Source organism: Labeo rohita, chromosome 18 (genome assembly GCF_022985175.1).
Source record: "Labeo rohita strain BAU-BD-2019 chromosome 18, IGBB_LRoh.1.0, whole genome shotgun sequence".
Lineage (NCBI taxonomy): Eukaryota > Metazoa > Chordata > Actinopteri > Cypriniformes > Cyprinidae > Labeo > Labeo rohita.
Genome location: NC_066886.1, coordinates 24,199,224 through 24,222,571, shown reverse-complemented (window position 1 = coordinate 24,222,571; position 23,348 = coordinate 24,199,224). Strand labels below are relative to the sequence as shown.

General features: G+C 37.8%; 1 protein-coding gene across 4 annotated transcripts; it reads left to right on the top strand.

The window, feature by feature from the left end:
- The first annotated feature begins 4,749 nt into the window (after nt 1-4,749).
- Nucleotides 4,750-21,235, top strand: pik3c2g (phosphatidylinositol-4-phosphate 3-kinase catalytic subunit type 2 gamma). 4 transcript variants are annotated; one of them, XM_051135813.1, is made up of 33 exons: nt 4,750-4,858; nt 5,663-6,075; nt 6,333-6,412; nt 6,607-6,764; nt 6,848-6,962; nt 7,100-7,211; nt 7,302-7,372; nt 7,453-7,516; nt 7,735-7,860; nt 7,958-7,988; nt 8,165-8,348; nt 8,774-8,896; nt 9,444-9,572; nt 9,910-10,024; nt 10,241-10,374; nt 10,465-10,653; nt 11,655-11,748; nt 11,898-11,992; nt 12,622-12,802; nt 12,923-13,030; nt 13,788-13,880; nt 13,971-14,100; nt 15,192-15,328; nt 15,414-15,583; nt 15,665-15,821; nt 15,946-16,055; nt 16,564-16,738; nt 18,228-18,346; nt 18,425-18,521; nt 18,597-18,651; nt 19,806-19,897; nt 20,091-20,216; nt 20,365-21,235. In XM_051135813.1, the coding sequence occupies exons 2-33, from the start codon at nt 5,815-5,817 to the stop codon at nt 20,515-20,517; spliced, it is 3,984 nt and encodes a 1,327-aa protein (XP_050991770.1). In that variant the 5' UTR covers nt 4,750-4,858; nt 5,663-5,814; the 3' UTR covers nt 20,518-21,235. The 4 variants fall into 4 exon arrangements, with proteins under 4 accessions (XP_050991770.1, XP_050991769.1, XP_050991772.1 ...); XM_051135812.1 differs by lacking the exon at nt 4,750-4,858 and adding an exon at nt 5,436-5,493; XM_051135815.1 differs by lacking the exon at nt 4,750-4,858 and adding an exon at nt 5,477-5,599 and having other exon boundaries at nt 5,746-6,075.
- The last annotated feature ends 2,113 nt before the right edge of the window (nt 21,236-23,348 follow it).

The following is a 23,348-nucleotide window of genomic DNA, read 5'->3' as shown; positions in this document are numbered from 1 at the left end:
CCAACCTCTGGTACTGTTAATATAATATATTGTTAACAGTCACACTTGTGTTGTTCACATTGAAAACTGAAAATCATAATAGTTTAAATAATTTTATTTTTGTGAAATCAATATACTATTATATATTATTTCAATGATGTTGTTTCTTTAATATTTTGCATTTTGAGTGTATTTAATGTTACTAATTAATATTAATATATCTAAATTATGGACTATTTTCTGTATAAAATGTAAAATATATTGCATTAATTTTATATAATTTTAATTAATGCAGTATTGAAGTTGAAAATAAAGCAGAAATCCATTGAATTGACAGATTTGTTCCACCTTGTGGGGGGGAATCATCTGTAATATTGTGGCATTGTCAGGTGTTTGGACTGTTGTTTTTCTCTCCACATGTGCTCTGTGACCCAGTTTCGCCCCTGTCTAATCAGTTATTAGTTTCACCTTTGTTTAATTAATTATTGTGATTATTGTGATTACCCTGTGTTTAAAAGCCCTGTGTGTTCCTATGTCCAGTGTCTACTGTTGTATGTCTTCACTGAATGTCAACCCTGTGTTTTGGATTTTATTAAGGTCTTGTTTAAGTTATTCTATGTTTCCTCATCTCCTCGCTATGTCACCTTTTGAGAAGTGTGACAAAACAGTGGACCAAAACAGATACCTCTGTTTCCCCTCCATTTTGTTTTCCGTGTTTTTCCCGTGTTTTTATTTCTGTTGTGTTCTATAGATCCCCTCCTTCGCCCAGAATACCTCCTTCTCCTGCTGGGGGGCCACAACAGACTGTTCGTGCTCCTTGCCAACCTCACCAGCTACCCGGATGACGCGCTCTGCTCTTTTTATGATGCCAGTTTAATCATCGTCACCCGAGGACGACCCTCGAGCGAACTTCGCCACCTTTGTGGAGTGGACACTGGTGAGAAACGGATCCCAGTTCCACTCTGGACCCAGCGGCCAGCCCACCATCTCCCCACTGAATGGAGCAGATGCCCGGGCCCACCGCTGACGGAGAGCCAGAGCCTGCCGCGACAACAACGCCAGCCACGAGTTAGAATGCTGAGGCCAGTGTCATCACGGAGAGGAGCTCATCCCACTGCAACATGGCTGAGGGTGAGCTGGTTATGGATCTGGGTATAAGGACTGTGGAGGAGGATCTTATTGACTGGTTTACTGACCAGCTCCCTCTCCTCCCTTCTTCTTCGGAACCCTCAGTCACTCCCGTTTTCCCAGAGGCTCCCAAATGCCAACTGCCCACCTGCTCCTGCCTTGTGTTGTGCTCCTCTGCTGTCATCTGGCAGTCCCTCTGCTCACCCTCAGCCCTCCAACTGTGTGGTGGGTTCGCCTTTGGTCTGCCAGTTTCCATCGGCGTTACATCCTGCGTTACGTCAACCATCCTGCGCCTCGGGACTCCACTTCTCCAGCTTCGCCTCATCCCTCCATCCCCCTGGCTCTGTCAGGCTCTGCCATCCTCCGGCTCCACCTTGGTCCTCTGACACTCTCCACCGCGGCCTCCCAGATCCACTGCTCCGTGTCGGTCACCGGCGCCACTTGCTCCGCCTTGGTCCTCCGGATCCTCCTCGTAACCCTGGATCTGCGGCTCTCCGTCTTCGCCTTGGGCTCCGCCGCCATCAGTTGGCCCCCTGGAGTCATCAGCCCTGCCTCCTCCATAGCTCATCCCTCTGTCAGCTCCACCGTGGGCCGTCATTATGGCTGTTGCCTGGGTCATGTCTAGCTCCTCCTGCTCCAAGTCTCTCCTGTCATCTCCTTGGCTTCTCTCTCCCGTCTAGTCACATTTATCACTCTCACATTTGGCCCAAATATTCTTGCTATCTGGGTTTAGCTAAACAAGTTGGTAACGAGCCACAGTCTCTTCATCTGTGCTGTAGGCACAGAAGTGCCTTAGTAACTTTTGAGTGTCACAGAATTATTAAAATAAGATGTTTTTCTACGCTTACTTTTCTTTTTACAGTCAAAGAACACAGACAAAATAGAGGTAGTGGATATTATGGATATGGCGCTCCCACTGGAGTTTACTGCCCCAATCCTCTCTCCTGAGTCTCTGCTGGTCCTGTCCAGCCCTCCTGAGTCTCCTACGTCTCCGCTGGTCCCGTCCAGCCCTCCTGAGTCTCCTACGTCTCCACTGGTTCCGTTCAGCCCTCCAGTGCCCGCGCCTCCTGTGCGCCCTCCAATGCTACAAGCTACAAGCACAGTATAACGGCTGACAGGACAGGAAGATTAGTTTTTACCGTCATATAGCCTGACAACATCTCATCTGACCACAGTTCACTGTTGTTCTACTAAAGCTCAGATTGTTACCAGTACGGTTGTAGCCTGCTTCTGAAAAGTCTCCCGTTTGATGTGCTTATAAAGACGTTCTGGGTCTAAATAAATGCAATTCTATAGCAGTTGTGAGTGGGGTGGCCAAAACTAGCCTCGCCCCTGCGTTAATTACGTTAAATACTTTTAACGCGTTAAACTGAAAAATATAATTGCCTGCGTTAACACGGAGGTGGAACATTTTGACACCACTAATATATATATATCAGTTTCAGGCTTCCAGCATTGCTAACTTGACTGCGCAGATGATACTTTATCAAAATAAAATACAGTGAACCAAACGCACCTGCCTCATTGTTTCAACGTTGGAACGCGACTGTACAAAACCTATAATTTACATACTAAATAATAGTTTAGCATTTGGATACATCGCAAATATGGGAATATTATGGAATATCTGGATTTGTGCCGAATGAGATAGATAGGATACAAAAGCACAAAGCTCCATTTCACAAACAGTTGAATACGCAAGCCTTTATAGTAACGTTATACTCCTTTGTCAGTGAGAGACAATTAATTGTGTGAGAGAGTTAATTGTGAACATACAGGACAATAGGATTATGCATTTATTTTGAAGAGAACAGATGAACAGATGAGACTGCGTAACTTTTCATGTTCAACACCACATCCCACAGTGACAGCGATTTTAATTATTCTAATTTTAATGAACCAATATCGATTCGTAACTCCCAATTGATCTTTTGATCTATGCTGTTTTCAGTTGATGAATAAACAGTGCACCTCCTATCCAATAAATCGCAATAGGCTAAGCTTTGTGTTACTTTTGATGTGAAACAAAGTCTCAGATTTCAAATTCTGTCCATTTCATTAGGAAATTCAAGCAATAAATTTCTCTTTAATGTGGCGTGATAGATTGTTGTAGCTTCTGGGTACTCACCTGTGCGTAATCACACGAATAGCAAAACATTCCTGACAGTTTCGTTTTTGTTCTGGATCCCTTACTCTGCTGCTACAATGAATCACACTCGCCACCAACTGGACAGGGGTGGGAATTACAGTTACAAGTTACAATAGATTGCCCTCAGTGTAATCAGCCAAACTGACAGACGACCTTCAGATTTTTCCGTCACTGATAAAAAAATGTCCAGTTAACGTAACCTCTGATTATATATACTATATATTTATTGTGGACACGAATTAAGAATTAGTTCCCTCAGTCAGCCCCTGCATACCCAGACATTATGCCCCTTCTCCCCTGTCGCACTGGTGAATCCTAAATAGTTTTTCCTAAATAGTTTTTTATAGTCGCAAGAAGTAGCCTAGTTCATGGTCGCTCTGTAAAGCCCTGCGTTTGCTGTCCAGGTAGAAAATTTCATGCAGCTGAGTTGTGTATTAATTATTATAAGATGCCACTGACTTAAACTGTAAAAATAACACAGAAATGGCCTAAACAAAATAATTACAATTACGACAATAAACCCAAATAAATACATTTGAATTTGCATACATAGTATCAAACGTAAGCCTACATGTTTTTGTTGCTTTGGGCCCGTAATGTGGACCTTTTTTCAATTCCCACCCGTTTTGTATACAATTATGAGGTTCAAATACTTCCTTCTGGCTACTTCTCATGTACCAATTTGTGCTGAATTAGTATGTCTGTTGGTATCTTAATAAGCATGTTTTTTAATGCAGCAAAAATATTTACTACAATGTTGTCAAACTGCTACCCAAGATCATGTATGGTGGTGGGTGGGGGCTCACATCATGCTCACGTAAGATTTTGTGAGACAGTGGTGGGTGGATGTCTATTCCTCTAGGTCCAGGGGCATGCCCCCCAAATTGTGTGCAAATTGAACAAACAAAAAAGTCAATGACAATCTAAAAAGGGTCTAGAACGGACCCCTGGTCAGAATGTACTGTGTTCTTCCTTGACCTATGCTACACCCCTCCACTGAGTTTTCTGGGCCCCCATTCTGGGCTTTATTCAACCTCTGGGCCCTATGCAGTCTGTCCCACCTTTTCAAAACACAAATATCAACAAATATCAAGGAATGATTTATTTAAAGGGGTCACTGGATGCTAAGTTCACTTTTACATGTTGTTTGAACATTAATGTGTGTTGGCAGTGTATGTACAAATCTACCCTATAATGATAAAAATCTATGCAGTGGTTTTCAACCATTTCACGCGTGAGTTTAAAATATTCTAGTTGAGCCCCCAGGGCGACGGTTATTTAGAACGTATTGTTTCCATGGCGACGCGTCGTGTTTATCACGTGACACAACGCAGCCACAGTAGCGCTGTATGACACATGTATCACTTTTATATATTTTTTCCTTTTTATTATTAATATTAACAAACGTGCTCACTGTATTATGAAATATCTGATATTCCGATTCTGAAATATGTGCAAGTATATGTATTTGGAGGTTTAAACACTTATATAATGAGCGTGTTAGTTGATCTATGCCGAGTGATGGGATGTTAGTTCGCGCTGAATCCGAGCTGTGGGATTTACAAAACGCAAATTCATCCTCTCCTCCCGAAAAATATTAAAGTAAGTCTCTGGTGAGCTTGCAGAAGAGCAGAGTGAACTTTATAGGTGCCTACACAATGTGTATATGATATCAGATAACATTTGTAAGGATCATTATTGTCGCTTCCATAGACATCGGCGTGTATTTTGCAAACTATAAATGCATTTTACTAGAACTTATGTGTATTTAAATGTCTCACAGCGCTATAAGTGAACGCATCTGCTCTAGTAAACTTGCGCTCAGCTGCGTTTGAACTGTGATCCGAGCGAATAAACGTTCCGTGTGGCGCGTTTCAAATGACTAGCGCATTTAATCCATAACACGATTCTTGTCTTTAATTCCCAAATTTAAGACCTTTTGAAATTATAATTAAGACTTTTCTTATACTAATTAAGCCCCCACTGGCTACGGGCATGTGCATGAAGCAACTGTGAAATGTGGAGTAACTTTACACTTCTATCAGCTGTTCCGTACACTGAACCTTTAAATTGATTGAAATTTAGCTTGTAAGGAGCTTGCAGAGTCATTCATTGTAACTTACTACAAAATGCAAAAGCGTACAATTATGATCTCTTTGGCGTTCCATACAGGCGATTGCAGGTGTCTGTGGGAGGAGCAGCAGTTCGTGAGGGTTTCGCGCTGAAAATACTTGAGAGTAAGCTGTTGGATACATTAAAAATAGTTTAATGTAGAATAGTCCAAAAGAGTCTTTTATTCCGAATCAGAATGATTTCACTCGAGACGATTCAAGATCCACTGTGGTAAGAGAGTGAAAGTAAAATCTGCTTAAACCTTTATTAAACTATTTTGTTCTCTTTTTACAGATCATCAAATGGTATACATATTTATCACCGGCCAGTGAGCAACAGCATAAAACCAGACTTATTCATTTAAAATCGTTTGACAGATCTGCCTGTACAGCTCCTCATATCCATCCGGACTGTGTGCTTTACACGCTGACTGGCTCCGACATTTAATGGATCCATGTCAAAATACCGCTGGAAGACCTGAGGATCATGTGTTTCAGGGATGGGATGTTCCTTTCTTCTCAGAACAGGATTATTTGGGTTTATACACAGCCCTTTCTGATTCAGACGCTGATCAGAGGAATCAAGAGCAGATGAATAGAGATATGAAGAATGAGGAAACAGCTGGGGCACCTGCTGGATCAGCTCCACTACGCAGTCCGGAGCCGATACAACCCATTGCAAAAAAGTCTTGTGACGGTGTGACCATGGTACGGTGATGTTGACAGATGGTAAAACCATGACAATTAAAGCTTGAAGGCTGGAGGACTTGAAGGCAATATACCAGAAAAAAGATGGGTCATAGCATTATTTTAAGATATAGAATTAATGCAGTAAATATGTAATTATGATTACACTTTGGCAAAATTGTTGTGTAATTCAGCCTGTGGGTGGCGCTCTGTTGATCACTATGTATTTTATTCTCTGGATTATGAGTTTGACCCTGTTGGTGTCTGTATTTTTGCAGGACTTTTGGAACATCAATTTAATTGATTCACCACAAGGCAGTAACAGCAGAACTGCATCGCTGTGCATGTCAACATTGCAGTAAGATGCATGAGTCATTTTTATCTTATTACTGTGCCTCTATGGCTGTCGAATTTCATCCAGGTGTACTGAAATCCTTTGTAGATTTAACTGTAAATAATGGTATCTAGTTAACATGGTTACTTTAATGTAGCACATGCATGCATGCACATGTACTTTTATATCACTGGCCTCCTCATTGCTATTACTATTAGACTACTATCAGAATATGGGCTCAGTCATGACGAGTTTAACTTGGGAGTGTTGTGGGCTCGCGTGGCCCCTCAGCATGGGTCTCTCCTGGAGTCCGCTGAACTTCTCTTAAATGTGTTTGTGCCGTGGCTGCCCGTGGAACTTCCGTACAGAAGCAGATGTAAGTATTGCAGAATATGTGCTCAATTTTACATCAGGTTCAAGCTTTTTGGGCACTTTGGCACGTTTACATTATTTTCTTAGTAAATAGTACAGCCCAGGAGGTGATTGAGGCAGTTTTGGTGACTCTAGATCGTTCTGCCACTCTCAGTGGACAATTCCTGATAAAACTCTGCGACTCTGAAGAGTATCTCAAAAGGTAATTTTAGCTGTCATATTTTACATGCGTGTTGCCAGCAGTGGATTAGATGTTCTTGGTTTTGCTGTAACAGTAATAGAAGTACTCTCTGTTGTTGCTGAAGTGCATTTAGATATTGTTTGTTTTGCCTTGTCTAGTGACAGCATCTTGGGATTATATGAACGCATCCAGGTGTATCAGAAGTTTGCTTCGGATGTTCCAGTGAGGATGGTGCTCAAGGACACGGTTGATAAAACACTGACACGAGATGTATGACATTTAATTGCAGTGGCTCAGATGTCTGATATAGTTTCTCATTTGAAGAAGGTCATATTGTTATCAGATTGCATGTTTCTGTAGGAGGAAGACAACAGGCAGATATTTCATTTTAATCAAGTCCTTGCTTCAGCTTGTGCATTCAACACAATAAGGTTTGCGTACTTATGTAGAGTAGAGTACAGTATGCTTGTATTTGTACGTTCCCTATATTAAATGTCATTTGTTCTCTTAGGTCATGTCTGGAGGAGAAATTGAATAGCTACAGCCAAGAAGTAAACAAGTTCTTGAGAAGCCAGGTTTGTGTTTCACTGAAATTAATCTGAAAGAAAGAAATCCACTTGCATGATTGAAATGCTTATATACATGCAAGCCTTTTACATGGATTGTAGAGTTCGTTTTGAATGATCTACATGTCATTGCATGATTTCATCAGTTGATACATGGTGTCAATTAACTCCACAAGACATGAATTTATGTAATGTCTGACTAAAAGGGTTTGTATTTGAAATGTCAGTGTGGTGTCAGTGTGAGTGAGGTTGTGGAGAGCGTTCATGCCGTGTGTGAGCAGCTGTGTGGCGTGACTACAGTAGAGCTTGAGGAGGCTATCGGGCGGCTCCAGCGCTTCGCAACAGTCACACTGGTACAGCCTGAGCAGCACACATCATCTGTTTTTAAATGTGTGTTTAAGAAGTAATTAAATTTCATAAAATTATTAAATATAATGTTCTTTCTCCTAGACTCCAGCCGAAATGTGTGACTGTGAAACTGGTGAGTCTTTATACATAAAGTGAAGCCTTTAATTTCACACAGACATCGTCACTTGTTTTTTGTGTGTCTCTTCTGTTTCAGTGGAAGCTCAGGACATGTAAAAGCTGTTTAATCTGTAAGATCAGTGTAGTTTTTTTATTAATTTGCATTGTAAGTGTAAAGTTTGCATGTTTCAGCTGTACTCATGCTCCATCACGCTCTGCTGAAGCTGCTCTGCATTTTCTTCACAAACTTTGATTTGGACTTCAGAGGACAGGAGGATCATCCGAATCCACCTGCAGCAGACATCATGGACAGCAGCTGCATGCTGCAGGTCAACCTGACGTGCCTCTACAGACTGCTGCCCGGCTGGATAAACAGGTACTACGAGATGTTTAACATACCTGTGATGTCACAACAGAGAAACCCAGTCCAGAACAAACCCAAACTGAGTAGTGACAATCTGCCATAGCTTTCAAATATATAATTTGTGCTTGTGTGTAGTTTAAAGCAGTTCTATATACCAGTTCTGAGATGCGGGTTTAGCAGCACTGATGTGAAGTCCACATTTGAATGTGCATAAGCACAAATGAGAGTTGAGAGATAGTAGTAGTAGTAGAAGATGTTCAATAAAGAGTGACTTGAATTGTACAGAATCTCCATTTGTGTTACACAAATATATCACAGATTTGGGTTTGCAATGACATAACAATGAGAAAATGATGTGTGAACTGTTCCTGTATTAAATAAATGAGAAAAGGAATATGTGTCATAATGTGTGTGTGTGTGTGTGTTTGTGTGTACAGTTATGACCACTTCAGTGTGAGCTGCTCGCTCACATACTGCGGCAGGAATCTGACTGAACCTGTGCTGTCTGAGAACATCAGCACGTCATTACAACTCCACTACAAGATTCAGTGCAACCGTCTGTAAGAACTACTTCATCTATAACTGCACAGCCTACTCATACACGACGAATTACATGTTACTACATGATAAACATGTACATTCTTATAGGCCACATCTGTATACTTGTAGTTCAGAGGCTTCATGGATTTTAATTAGGGTATTAAATTTATTGGGTTTGAGTTCAAATGGTGCAAGTAAACAAGTTAATATATAACAGAGATTTCATTAATGAATACCTTCACTGAATAATGCACTCTAGATGTTTATGTACTGGAGAACTCTTACAATGCAAGGATGTCATTTTCAGGTTTATTGTAGTGAAAACAGGCTACAAGTTAAGGTTAATATTAATTGTTAGGATAAATAAAACGACAGGATAATGTTCACACACTGTAAACTCTTTGCAGGCTTAATTCTGTTATAGTCAATTTAGCTGGTGAACTCATTGTGCTGTGTCTAGCTGTGAAACATGGGATTGAGTCAAAGTCAAATATATATATATATATATATATATATATTTATATATATTTATATATATATAAATATATATTCCCTTGTGTGTTTCAGATTGGTGTTTCCTGTTCTAATAAAGGAGCTTCCTTATGAATCAATGTTGTGTTTTCATCTACTGGGCTCAAAACAGGCCAAAAACCCTGAGCTCCTATGCTGGGCGGTCCTTCCACTTTTTAACAACAGGTATGCCATTCACCTCATCAAACCAGTTTAAAAGGGATGTTTTGATGTGGGGAATCAAACAACATTGGACGCTGTTTCTCAAATATCTTCTTCTTTACCCAATGTTTAGTCTTTAAACTGTCGCTTTGCCAGTAGTTGACTAGAAAAAAAAAAACTATTTACTCTAATGCCCCACACTAGCAATGTAGCATGTTTTTATTTCGCATTATTAATTGCATAAGTGTGTCTACATTCACATGCGTCACAGTGCGTTTTGGACCTTAATATGCAGTGAATATGCTTACAGCAATGTCTCTTTGATGCTGTGATTGATGGATATTGTGCTGCGTTGTTGCAGGACTCTAGTTCATGGCACAGTTCTGCTCAGCATGTCCACACAGGTGCCTCCGATCTGTCCTCCATCACCGGCACTGACTGACGGCCATCGGCAGCCCACTGGTGTCATTCTACAGGTGAATGCATCATTTCCAAACACATACTTGGTTTTACACTTTCTGGAATTTATTATATTTCCTTTCTAATGGGCAATGCATGTGCATGACACATTCCACCACATTTTTTTCTTCAACGTTTCTTGAGTGGTTTTGTTAGAGCTAAAGTATGAAGTTAATCTTTTTAGGGCATTAGTTCATTGATGAAACGTCTTTCAAATTGATTTTTCTCCACAGATTGATTTCCCAGAGTCTGAGCAGTGGCAATATGAGCGAGTGTTGGCTCAGCATGAATCAGTCCTAGAGTTAGCACTGTGTGAAGAGCTGCAGAAGAGAATAACAGAAGTGTGTCAGAAACACTGCCTGTCGCTGTCAGTACAAGATTAAAGCACTCATGAGCAATACAGACATTGTGGTTGATGTGGACGTTAATGTCACTTCCTCTGTTAAACATTCTGCAGGATGACTGACAATGAAAAGGCCTTCCTGTGGAGCAAACGGCACACCTGCAGTCAGAGAAACTCCTACCTGCACTTGGTTTTGGGCAGTGCACCACAGTGGAGACCGCAGAACCTACCGGAAATATACTTCATCTTGGAGCGCTGGAGTCCTGTGAGCACTGAGGAAGCCTTGTTCCTCCTGAGTGATGAGTACGATTATCTCTATATACAACATCAGTATTTCTATGAAGTAATGAATAATGTAATTTGTGCAAGTGTTAATATTATTGTAATTATAAAAAACATTATGAATATGAAAATATTCAATATTTTGTAGAGTGGCATTCTATCAACAGTTAGTATTTTTGGACATGGACCAGGAGTGATTTATTTTTCAGATAGTGTCACTTATTTTCATGCGGATTGAGATTATGGCTTCAGCGGCTATAATGTTTGGAATCAAAAGATGAACAGGGAATTTTTATTTGTTTTTATTTTTTTTATTTATTTATTTTTAGCAGATTTACTCTAACATTTGTATTCTTTATACTCTGTATTATGTTTTTATCTTTATGTTTTATGTTTATGTTTTAACTCCAGACATTGTTTGGTGTAGCTTCACTTCTGACAGGTCATTCATTTTGCTTTGTTTACGTACGTTTCGGGTGTGTTTATATCGTATTATAGTCAGCAAAAATATTTTCGATATGTCAGGAAAACATAAAACTGGACAAATTAGGTTATGGAGCTCAGTCATCATGTTTATGCATAATCATCTCAATGACTGATATTTTTAGTAATTATTCATTAATAAAGATATTTTATTAGACATGCTCATGACAGTTCGGACAGGAAATATCTAAATTTGTTACATTTGTGATAGGCCTACCGTTACTTTCAATTTCATTAAAATTGTTTCCATAAAAACATGTCATGTTTTATCTTGTAATATTGTGATATAACCTTTCAATTTATATTACCTACCAATTTATCTTATGAATTATTTTAACCATCTTTATCACTGTGAACAATGATGTTAACCGTGGCCTTACTGATACAGTAAATGTGGCCATTATTTTCTTGGGCTTTAGTCAATGCTGCTCTCATCAGATCAAACACAGGCAAAATATACTACCGCAAACAGCTTTTACTACATTTCTGCTATCCTACTGATATGAATTAGATAGTTATATATGTGTATTAAAATTTAGGTTTCATGACCAATATGTGCGTTCAGTGGCTGTGCAGCGTTTTCAGCAGATGTGTGACAGTGAGCTGGAAGACTTTCTGCCACAGCTGGTGCAGGTGAGACACACATGGCCAACACACACCAGACACACGCTAACACTCATGATGACCACTGCATGTCATTCGAGCATTATGGATTTAATGCTGAAAATAACAAAAAAAACCCTTTGTCACTCGTTTATGACTGATTTTGAACTCTGCTACAGGCTCTGAAGATGGAGTGGGACATTGATGGGCCGTTGATGAAGCTTTTGCTCTCAAGATCTTTGCACTGTATCCGTATCGCTCAGCAGCTGTACTGGTGTGGGAGCACATACATTAAATATACTTCACATTAGTAATGCCTTTTCTCTGTATTGAATGAGTTACTATAATAGAATGGAATGACCAACAATAATAGAAATAATAAAAAAGAGCAACTGCAGCATGTTGATTGTGATCTGTATATGTGACCCTGGACCACAAAACCAGTCACAAGGGCCAATTTTTCAAAATTGAGCTTTATACATCATCTTAAAACTGAATAAACAAGCTTTCCATTGATAGGGAAATACAGGATAGGACAATATTTGGCCGAGATACAACTATTTGAATATCTGGAATCTGAGGGTGCAAAAAAATCTAAATATTGAGAAAATCAAGTTTCCAAATGAAGCTCTTACTAATGCATATTACTAATCAAAAATCAAGTTTGATATATTTACAGTAAGAATTTTACAAAATATCTTCATGAAACATGATCTTTACTTAATTTCCTAATGATTTTTGGCATAAAAGAAAAATCTATAATTTTGATCCATACAATGTATTTTTGGCTATTGCTACAAATATACCCCAGCGACTTAAGACTGGTTTTGTGGTCCAGGGTCACATATGTTTGTAAGCTGCATGGACTGATGGATCTATGTGTGTGTGTGTGTGTGTATGTAGGTTACTCATGGACGCTCTGGATGACTGGCTCTATAATAGTTGGATGAATAAGATTCTGTCAGCGCTGAAGCACTGCTGCGGCCGTGCTCTGAGATCGGAGCTTCAGCGTGAGAGCAGATTAGTGGATCTTCTCACTCAAGTGGCGGAGAAAATCCGCACAGCTGACAAAACCAAGAGAAAGGTCTCATAAGGCTCATTTGCCTTACAATAGAGAAACCAAACATAGAAGGGCTAAACTTAAAAAGATATTTTATGGCTTTATTACTGAAATGAAATGGTTAAAAATGTTATTTTTGCACAGGATGTGTTTAATAAAGAGAAATGTAAGATTGCAAGCTTTTTTGCCGATGGACTGTCCTGCAGGCTTCCATTAGATCCAGCGGTTGTGGTCAAAGATGTGAATATTGAGGTAAATTCAGTTCTGTCAGTAAAATATGATAATGTTAGTATTTTTTATGTGACTGTCAATACTAAAACTGCTTGTGCTAAGTGTTCTTTCAGTTTTACCCAATGCTGTGTTTTGGGGCTTTGGTTTATCTTTTTTATTGTGTGTTGATCTGCTCATCTGATTTCATGATCAGTTTTTAAAAGATTATTAGACTGTTTTCACATCAATTTACTCCTCTTGTCTTTATTTCTAATCCCTTTTAGCATTCTTTAATGTCTGCCCCTGAAAACCAGTGTAAGAGTATGTTGTGATCTATAGTGTCTACTATAGCACTACGATCTTCTAAACATAGTAGTGAAAAGCATGTTATTTGTGATTTAAACAAGTCCAGTCTTTGTGATATGATCTAGATTCTTAAGATACAGTTTTTTTCTGTAAGAAAGGAGCATAACTGAGCAAAAATTACTTTTTTAAAAAAAATATTTCAATCATGATTTGAGATCTGACAAGAGTATACCTAAAATCATGCCTAAAATCATGCTGCATCCATTGATGAAATTAAAAATGGGGCCTGTTTTTGACATATTTGAGTATAGTTGTTGCTGAACTGGAAGATGGCTGTCACACATGATGATGTCTAAGCATTTTACATGATATATTACTGATGTCACTTTTAGGAACTTTCAAGAAGTTTCTGATTATATCTAACACTGTTAGTGATAAAAATCTTTTTTACCGATGCATGAAAATCTTACGAAATGCTGTGTATATCTCTCAGGCTTTTAAGGTTTTTAATTCAAACGCAGTGCCAATGGAAGTGTCTTTCATCACCACTGACCCGCTGGGCCAGAACTACAGCGTCATCTGCAAAGTATGAAGATCTTTGAGTTACAGGGATTGTAGTTTGTCAGTGCTCATTGAATGCATCTTAAAATATCATTGCTGTTGTGTTTTGGAATAGACCGGAGATAACCTGCGACAGGACATGCTGGTGCTGCAGATTGTGCGCGTTCTGGACCGCATATGGAGACAGGAGGGACTGGACATGCGCATGGTCATGTATAGATGCATGTCTACTGGTAGAGATCAAGGTACGTCAGACGATGAAATGATACCAGCTACACCCATGATTATCAGGAAGATGTGGGTTTCTGCTGTCATATTGATATATCACAATTCTTTACTCATCATATTGTATCAGTAATTTTGTTTGCTGCTCAGTTTCCTGAACTTCAACTGAATGTCTTAATAATTGTAAACCTGACTGAATCTAATCAACTCTTTCTCTCATGGACATGCTGGGTCTCTTTCAGTTGTTTGTTGCAGATTCTCACACAATGCGGTTAATATATTGTCATTCATCTCAATGTATTGAATCATGACGTTATGTGTGTCATATCATGAGATGGCGAAACTTTCCTATCAGGAGAGGCGAGGCTGGCTGATGTTGTCCTCTCTGTTGCTATTTTGACAAATTTAAAACAAAGACACATTTGTTAGATCATGTTTTCTGAGATAACATGAATGAATGGAACTCAGTCCTATTCATGGATATCTACCTTCAGACTTCAGTTCCAGCCACACTCCAATGATCACATGTTCCCAAAGATCTCAGTTAGCCACTTTACACGTGTTTGATTAGGCTTGGAGCTGAACTTTGAACACCTCTGTTCAAATAGTAGATAAGTTGGACTAACAAGGAAGTTATGGAACTTACAAAATGCTTTTTATAGTACAGTAAGCTTATCAATGCCAAAAGATCAATTTGAAATTGATTCCTCAATGAATAACCCAATTAAATGCTAGTAAAAGGAATAAATCAATAGTCTCTGAAACAGTATTAAAAATGGATGGCTCAAGCTGAGCCCGGCCTTACTGTGTGAATTTTGCATGTTCTCCTTATGCAACACGTTTCCCTTATAATCCAAAGAAATGCTATGTTTTTTGCTATAAGAATGGAATTGATTTTTGTAATCAACTCCATTGTTGCCAAAACCTGGAGTTGGAGTCAGAGTTACAACAACACTAATCATATCCTCATTGTGCTAAAATACTTTCTAAAAGTATAAAAACTGTCAAAATAATGCAATAATATCAACACTTTTGTTTTACTGTAGTTAATGGATTAATGAAGATAAGAAAATATACATGTTTAAGAGATGTCATAAGTGGTTGGTTTCAGGTTTAGTGGAAGTGGTGCGTGACGCTGTGACTCTGGCAAAGATTCATCAGGAGTGGGGTCTGTCTGGAGCGCTGAGGGAAGACACCTTAGAAAAATGGTTCCATATGAGGAACAAGACCAAAGATGACTACGAGAAGGTAACGTGTATATACAGCATATTTATTTTTCACTGCTCTTGCCACATTGCCAGTAAGAGGTGTTTGTCTCACATCTAACTTTTAGGCGGTAATGAACTTCCTTTACTCTTGTGCCGGCTGGTGTGTCGCCACATTCGTTCTGGGCATACGTGATCGACACAATGACAACATCATGATCAAACACAGTGGCCATATGTTCCACATCGATTTTGGCAAGATCATGGGCAATGCGCAGAAGTTCGGTAGCATCAAGAGGCAAGATATTTGTTTTCTTGTCACTATGCATAAGGAAAATGAAGCCATTCTAATTTAAACATCCACTTTGTGAACGAACAGAGACCGAACGCCCTTCATCTTTACGCCAGAGATGCAGCGTTTCATCACTGGCGGCGGGGAGAATCCACAGCGCTTCCATCGGTTTGTTGAGTTGTGTTGTGAAGCGTACAACAGTCTGCGTAGACGCTCTGCACTTGTGCTCAGTTTGCTCCAGCTGGTGAGGCCGAAAACTCCATCCGCCGTTTATTTTACTGACTGGGTTTTACAAAATTTGTTTACTTTTAAAAGATTACATTTTCTCTCATGTTTTTTTCTGCATTAATGCATGTGTCTGATTGTAGATGCTAGCAGCCGGTATGCCTGAATTGAAAGACGTCCAAGACCTACAGTATGTCCACAACAAACTGAGGCCTCATGACTCAGAGCTGGAAGCCACATCATATTTTACCAGGTAAACATCAGCAGTGTTTTGGTCTGTTTATCATGTGACCAACAAATGGTTAATCTATTGTGTTATATTATAGACTGTGTGTCTCATTTTAAATATGTTGTTTGTCTCTAATGTCTGTTTAATCCTTTTGTGAAAAGCATTTTAAAAAATGATAATGTCTAAGTTTTTAGGGATTTAAATATGAATAAGCAGAAAGATGTTTTATTGTTTCATTTTAAATATCTCATTACAGTTTCAGTAGAACTTTATGCATTAGACTCATTTTGCAGTAAAAAGCTCAAGTTCTGTTTTCACATGGCACTTTTTTCCTATGCAAAAAAAAAAAAAAAAGACTGGAAAAATCTGAGGCTGCCAACAAACAACTAAGATATTATTCTGCTGCCCTTAATGCCCTGTCCCAATAAGACAGATGATTACAATTAAATAATAAAAAAACATGGCTTCTCAAAATTTATGAGTGTTCACAGAGGTTCATGGTGAAGTCGTAGATTTGCATTTTCTGTTTCAGAAAAATTAAGGAGAGCATGGAGAGTTTACCAGTCAAGTTAAACTTTCTCATCCACACCATGGCACAGATTTCTTCCATCAAACGTTCAGAAGTGCACGCTAAGAGCCAGATCTCTTCCAACAACAACATACAGGAGGCTGTGATCCAGAAATATACAGTGAACGGCAAAAACGTGGTGAGTTTCATTCACAAAAAATCTGCAAAGAGACCTAAAGTTGTGAAGATGTTCAATAAAAAGACATTTGTTCAGCTGTGCTTTTAGTATGTCTAGAAATATAATTGTTTACTTTCAGACTATTTTTTATGTACTTTATCAGAAATATACTTAACATCTATACTTAGTATTCTTGGCTTATACTGGCAAGTATACTGAAAAATCTAAGTATATTTGGCCTATATTTGTACTATTAAATACTTTTTACATACATAGCATATGTTTTACATACTATCTGATAAACAGATATTTAAATCTAGAGTATAAAGTCATCATTTGGTTGAAATGGCTCAGAGTAAACTGTACGTGGATGAAATTGAACTTGAACTTTCTAGAAAAAGAACAAAAGCTGTGTCCGAAATCGCTCACTCGTTCACTCGTTCACTCATTCACTAATCCCTATATAGTGAATGGCCGTTGAGTGGACTATATCAGAAGGAGTGAACGAAATGAAGTGAACGAATTCGGACGGTGACGCATATCGTTACACTTCGCATGAGACTTGTAGCTGTTCCGAAAAACATCTTTTTCACATGTACTTTTATATTACATGTACCTTATTTTAGAAAATAATATATTAATATTATTTTCTAAAACAATAACACTTTAAATGACTTTATACTGTAATTATACATACCACCGCATCAGCTTTATGGTTTTATTAATAGTATTAATTTGTTTTGTAATATTATGTGTTCATAATCATTAAATACTAATAAAATACTGTCAACAAAAGTAAACATACATTAATTACATGTTAATAATTTTATGTATTTATTGTTTGTAGTATCTTGAAACTCTCACGAGCTGCGTAACATTCCAATGATCGTAGAGCGCCCTCAGGCGACCGTTAATATTACATCAGAATGAATACGCTACCAACGAACATTTTTAAATATCCACCAAATTATCATCATTTTTTGTAAATTAACAAAGATGCCAGCTCATAAAATTAGTAAAATATTAAACTGAGTTAATGCCTATTTAATATATTTTGATATGAATAATTAATGAAATAAACAATAAAGCAGAAATAATAAAGATGTAAACGGCATCTCTCATTCAAAATTGTTCGCTCCCGCTCTCTCTTCCAGCTCGTCGGTTCTCCGCATTGGATTGTGGGATATAGTGCTTCAGCGAGTGTACATCGGTTGTACACTCGAAATCAGAATGCACTGTGGGTAAAAAGTAGTGAACGAATGTAGGGAATGAAGTCATTCACTCCGAATTCGGACATCACTACAAAATGGCTGACACCCGATATAGTGCACTATATAGTGGATAGGGAGCGGTTTCGGACACAGCTATAGTATATAGTATTGTAAAATATACTTAAACATTACTTAATAAAATAAATTTAAAGAAACTAATAAATATAGGTAAAATCATACATATCAGCAGTGCATTGCTAGAGATTGAGCATTTATAATGTCTGCTGTGTCTGTGTCAGACGTATGAGCTGAAAGTGACCATTGAGGACGGATACCTCATCGTTCAAAAGAGCTTTGCTCAGTTTGAGATTGTCCATAAGCAACTGCAGAAGCACTTCATCGAGTCCACACTCCCAAAGTAAGAGTCCAACTCATGTACTGTTATTATTCCACAGCAGAGAAGAGCCAGACTGATCTGGTCTTTCTTCTATTCTAGGTTCCCGAGCTGGTTTAACATGTCCTTTACACCAAGCAGAAAGATGTCTCTGTTGAACAAGTACCTGAAGGAGCTGTTTGAAGGGCCCTGCAAAGGGGTGAGTGATGCTTCTGTGATGCTTCCCAATACTTTACATTGTACTTTCATTTATAATTCATTATATCATTGACAGAACGAATATGTCTGTAGCCTGTTTCTGGACGGACCAAACGCTAACGTCAAGTCAGGTAAAGACTCTTAACCCAACTACTGGATGATGACTGATGATGCATGGGATGTATTCGACATTTCATTGTTGGGCATCTTCCTTGCAGTTAAATACTTTAAGTTTTTGCACATATCTGTTGTCACAGGGCTTAAATACACTATATTGTCAAAAGTATTGGAACACCCCCTTCCAATAAACATGTTTGACTACTTTACCAATTTCAATGAATATAAGTCTTAATGCTTAAGCATATAATGATATTCTAGGGAATTGTGTGCTTCTGCTTTTATAGCAACAGCTTGGACAGGACCCTTTTCTATTCTAACATGACAATGCATCTGTATAAGGCAAGGTTCAAAAAGAAATGATTGATTCAGTCAGTGTGGAAGAACTTGACTGATCTGCATAAAGCAAAGTCCTAATCCCAGCTGAACACCTCTGGTGTGACTTTAAATGCAGACCTTGAGCCAAAAACTCATCACCAAACACCAATGACTTGTACATATGGGTAAAGTCATTTTAGACACTGCCAAAACTGTTGCAACAGAGATGTAAATACAATTTTTAAATACATGAATTATGTTTCCATCTTTGTTGCCATGGTTTTGCAAGTGCCTTTTTCTGTTCTAAAGAAAGGGGTGTCCCAATACTTTTGTCCATATAGTGTATGTACAAGTCATTGGTGTTTGGTGATGAGGTTTTGGCTGCATTTAAAGTCACGCCAGAGGTGTTCAGGTGGGATTAGGACTTTGCTTTCTGCAGACCAGTCAAATTCTTCCACAATGACTGAATCAATAATTTCTTTTGAACCTTGCTTTATACACAGATGCATTGTCATGTTAGAATAGAAAAGGGTCCTGTCCAAACTGTTGCTATAACATTAGAAGCACACAATTCCATAGAACATAATTATATGCTTAAACATTAAGATTTGTACTCAAGGAAATGACTAAAGTAGTCAAACCTGTTCATTAGAAGGGGGTGTCCCAATACTTATGGCAATACAGTGTATATTATTCAAACCTGTGTTTCAAATGGATGCTGTCTTGGAATTTCCAAGTGGTTTATTTTCTAATATTAGATATTTCCTCTGTCTAAATGAACATGTTCAGCAGTCCTGCATGAGTTAAAGACTCATGATGTCTGAAAATGTTTGTTGTTCATTTATTTCAGAAACAGACACTCATCTCCGACCACAGATTCAACTCTACCTGTCTTATAAAGACTATAAGTTATCTGTAATGATAAAGCATTTGAAAAATATTGTGAGTAATTTTTTTTAACCCATTATTGTTCTCGATTTGAAAATCATTTTGACATTTTTTTTTTTTCCTAAAATTGCACTTTCATGCATATTCTGCTCAGAATGACAGAATACAGAAGGACACTTAATATTTGCAGTTGCATAAGTGTAAACCCTTATTTTGAAGCAGAATTTTATTTGATGTTTAACTGCAGAGGTTGTCTAATGGCTCATGTCCGGATGCTTATGTGGTGACGCGACTAAGACCCGACCCACAGGAGAAGACAAAGAGGAAGACTAAAGTGGTCCGCAGCAATGACAATCCCACATTCAATGAACTGGTAAGGGTAAAGCCATTTCTGCTTGTACATTAGGTTTCTTTGAAATTCACTGATTTTATTAGTAATTCTGCCATCACACCAGCTGTTACTGAAGTGTCTGTCAGATCTGTACATCATTCTTCTCTCAGACCTGTTGTTTTCTCTTCAGATCGAGTACAGGAACGTGCCGAACCTCCATGGTCATGTGCTGGAGGTGACGGTAAAGAGCAGGAAGACTTTTGTTGCAGCTACCAATGTGGTTCTGGGAGAAAGAGTTCTGGACCAAGAGAAGTGGTTTCCTCTTGGCTTCTCGGCTGTTTAAAGATCACGTTCAGATCAGCATTACTAAAGCATTTGAGTGAACATGAAGGTTGTTTCACAGAATGATCAGCTATGCGCTTCAGATGGAGATCATATAACATGGAGGACAAATGTTGATCAGTATTAATAGAACTCATTAATGAAGAACATTTAAGATACCAGACCAGGTTTCTCCCAAGGTTGTTTTTCTCCACCACTGTCACCTGATGGAGTTTTGGTTTCTTGCCAGTCATTTAGTCTTGCTCATTAGATGCATAAAGACACATTGAAGCTGTATTTGAAACTACTGTAACGTGATTCACTGTGACTGTATTATTCTCTGTGAAGCAGCTTTGATGTACTTTTAGTTATATTTGAAAATACTGGTTTCTGAAACTAAACTCACTGATTTTACTGTGAAGCTGCTTTGATACAGTTTTTATTGTAGGAAGTGCTATATTAATACAAACTTGAAAAATATAAATGGGGTTTAAGATCTTTTTAATCTTAAAATTCCATTGAGCAGTTTCTTATATATGATGTAGCCATCAGCTTGGGAAATGGCCTTTGACCTACAGATAAAGAGGTGTTAATAATATTGAGAAGTCCTTGTATCACCTATTTTATGCAAAAATATTTAATAAAAAGCAGTTTAAAGTTATGTCTAAGTTTAAAAATGTCTAAGCAGCAAGCCTCCTTGTCAGCTCGTTTTCTAACAGTTGTTTTGTGCATAATATGGATAAACATTCACTAAACTGACATTGTCTATTTTAGAACCAATAAAATCAGACACATTTAATCTTCCTGAAGATTTTATAATCTCACCTGTAACTGTTTATGTGTAGGTCTTGCATGCTCAACAATGGAGTCCAATTTATGAAAAAAAGGGGAAATGTGCGAAAGACAAATACAAATAGTATCTATGCAGCTATCGCTCATCTCGCTAAAATAGGGAATATATTATATTATGCTGTTATGGCACACAGTGCAACAACATACCTTTTTCTATCCAACTACCTTACATAACCAGACAGTAAAATGTGTTTTTGTAATGCAAGTTAATATTTTATATAGTTTATATACAGTCGTGCAGTTTTGGGGGACGATTTATGGTATTTTATTTATTTTGCTGAGTAATTTAAATACATACATTTATATAAAATAGAACATTTTATGTAAAATTAATTTCATATAGGGGCGGTTTCCCGGGCAGGGTTTAAATTAAACCAGGAGTAGGCTTAATCTAGAATAGTTAATCATGGTTTAAAAAATGGCTTTCTGAAACACAGATTAAGTGCAGATTACTAACTCCTGGACTATGGAGTCCTAAACTAAAATAAACTAATCTGAATTAGCATGACAGGTTGTCTGTAAAACATGGAATGAACCAAGAAAAGCTTAAAATTGTATGCAACTGAGAAGAAAATATGATCAATGGTTTTGAAAATAAATCTGTATTATTGTTATTATTATTATCTTTCATAAAACTCTCTAAAAATTTCTGAAGATCTATATTCTCATTCATATTTACATTATTTAACATACCAGGGTGGCTAGGTACATAAAATTATCCAGCCATGACTTTCTGTTTTACAGGAATATTATTATTATTATTATATTTATATGAAGCAACACAAAGGCCAAATTATCATTGATCACAATGAGAAAAAAAAAAAAAAAAAAAAAAAAAAAAACAGAATATCATTTTGATGTGCTGCAACAGACTGTTGAACTTCACAAACTATGAAGTCAAGAAAACAGCACAAAATAAAAAGTCAATAAATAAATAAATAAAAGTGCTAAAGCATTTAACATTTACATTTCCACCATTAGAACAATAATAAAGTTACAATAAATAATATATTGTCTGTGTCTGTATTGTCTAAATGTAATGTGTGGAAGATAGTTTAAGTGACCAAAGACTATCCGAGGATCACAGCTGGATAACTGCAGAAAAACAGTTGAGTCTTGGGGTCAGAAAGCCTTATAAGCAGCCATGGTTAAATATTCTAAAAGAACAATAATCCAAAAGGACCATCAAAATCAACACAAAAATGGGTCACTGAGCACAAAACGAAGGTTCTGCCATGGTCGTCCCAGTTTCCTGACTTGAACCCTATAAAAAAATCTGAGGAGGAGAGAGTTTATCATGGAGCTGGGAATCTGAAGGATCTGGAGAAATTCTGTATGAAGGAATGGTCTCTGATCTCTCGTCAGGTTTTCTCCAACCTCATCAGCAGTAGCTGTTAAACTGGCAAAAGGACGTTGAACCATTGAATAGAAGGATGCCATTAATTGTGGCCAATGGGTATTAGAAAAAAACATTCTGCCATAATGACATTTCACATTCCTTCCATTTTACTTTAATGAAAGATTACAGTTTTGTGATTTTTTATTTAATTATTATTATTATTATTATTAAATAATAATTAATTACATTTTTAAATAAAAGATCAAAATGATTAACAGTTCAGATTTATTTTCATAGGCTTCATTGTTCATATTTTATTGTTCACAGGCTTCATTGTTCAAAAACTGGAAACACAACGTTAATTTGAAGTTAAACCTGCCTCCTGGTAGGTTTAATACACAATTTAGTCCTGAAGTAGCTCTAGTCTTCCTCCAGGAAGTCAGCCTATTAAATTATGGATTGGACAGTCTAAAACTATTTAAAACCATGACGGAGACGCCCCTTAGTAATTAGATGTATAATTTACACGTGGCAAATGATTTTAAATTGTGCGCAGAAGTTTCAAAAGCCCCCTAATGATTGTTATTAACACATAATAGAGCAACAGTCTGAGAATGGCGAGCGGCAAGAATTACTTAGATTTCCACATACCTGCTATGCTC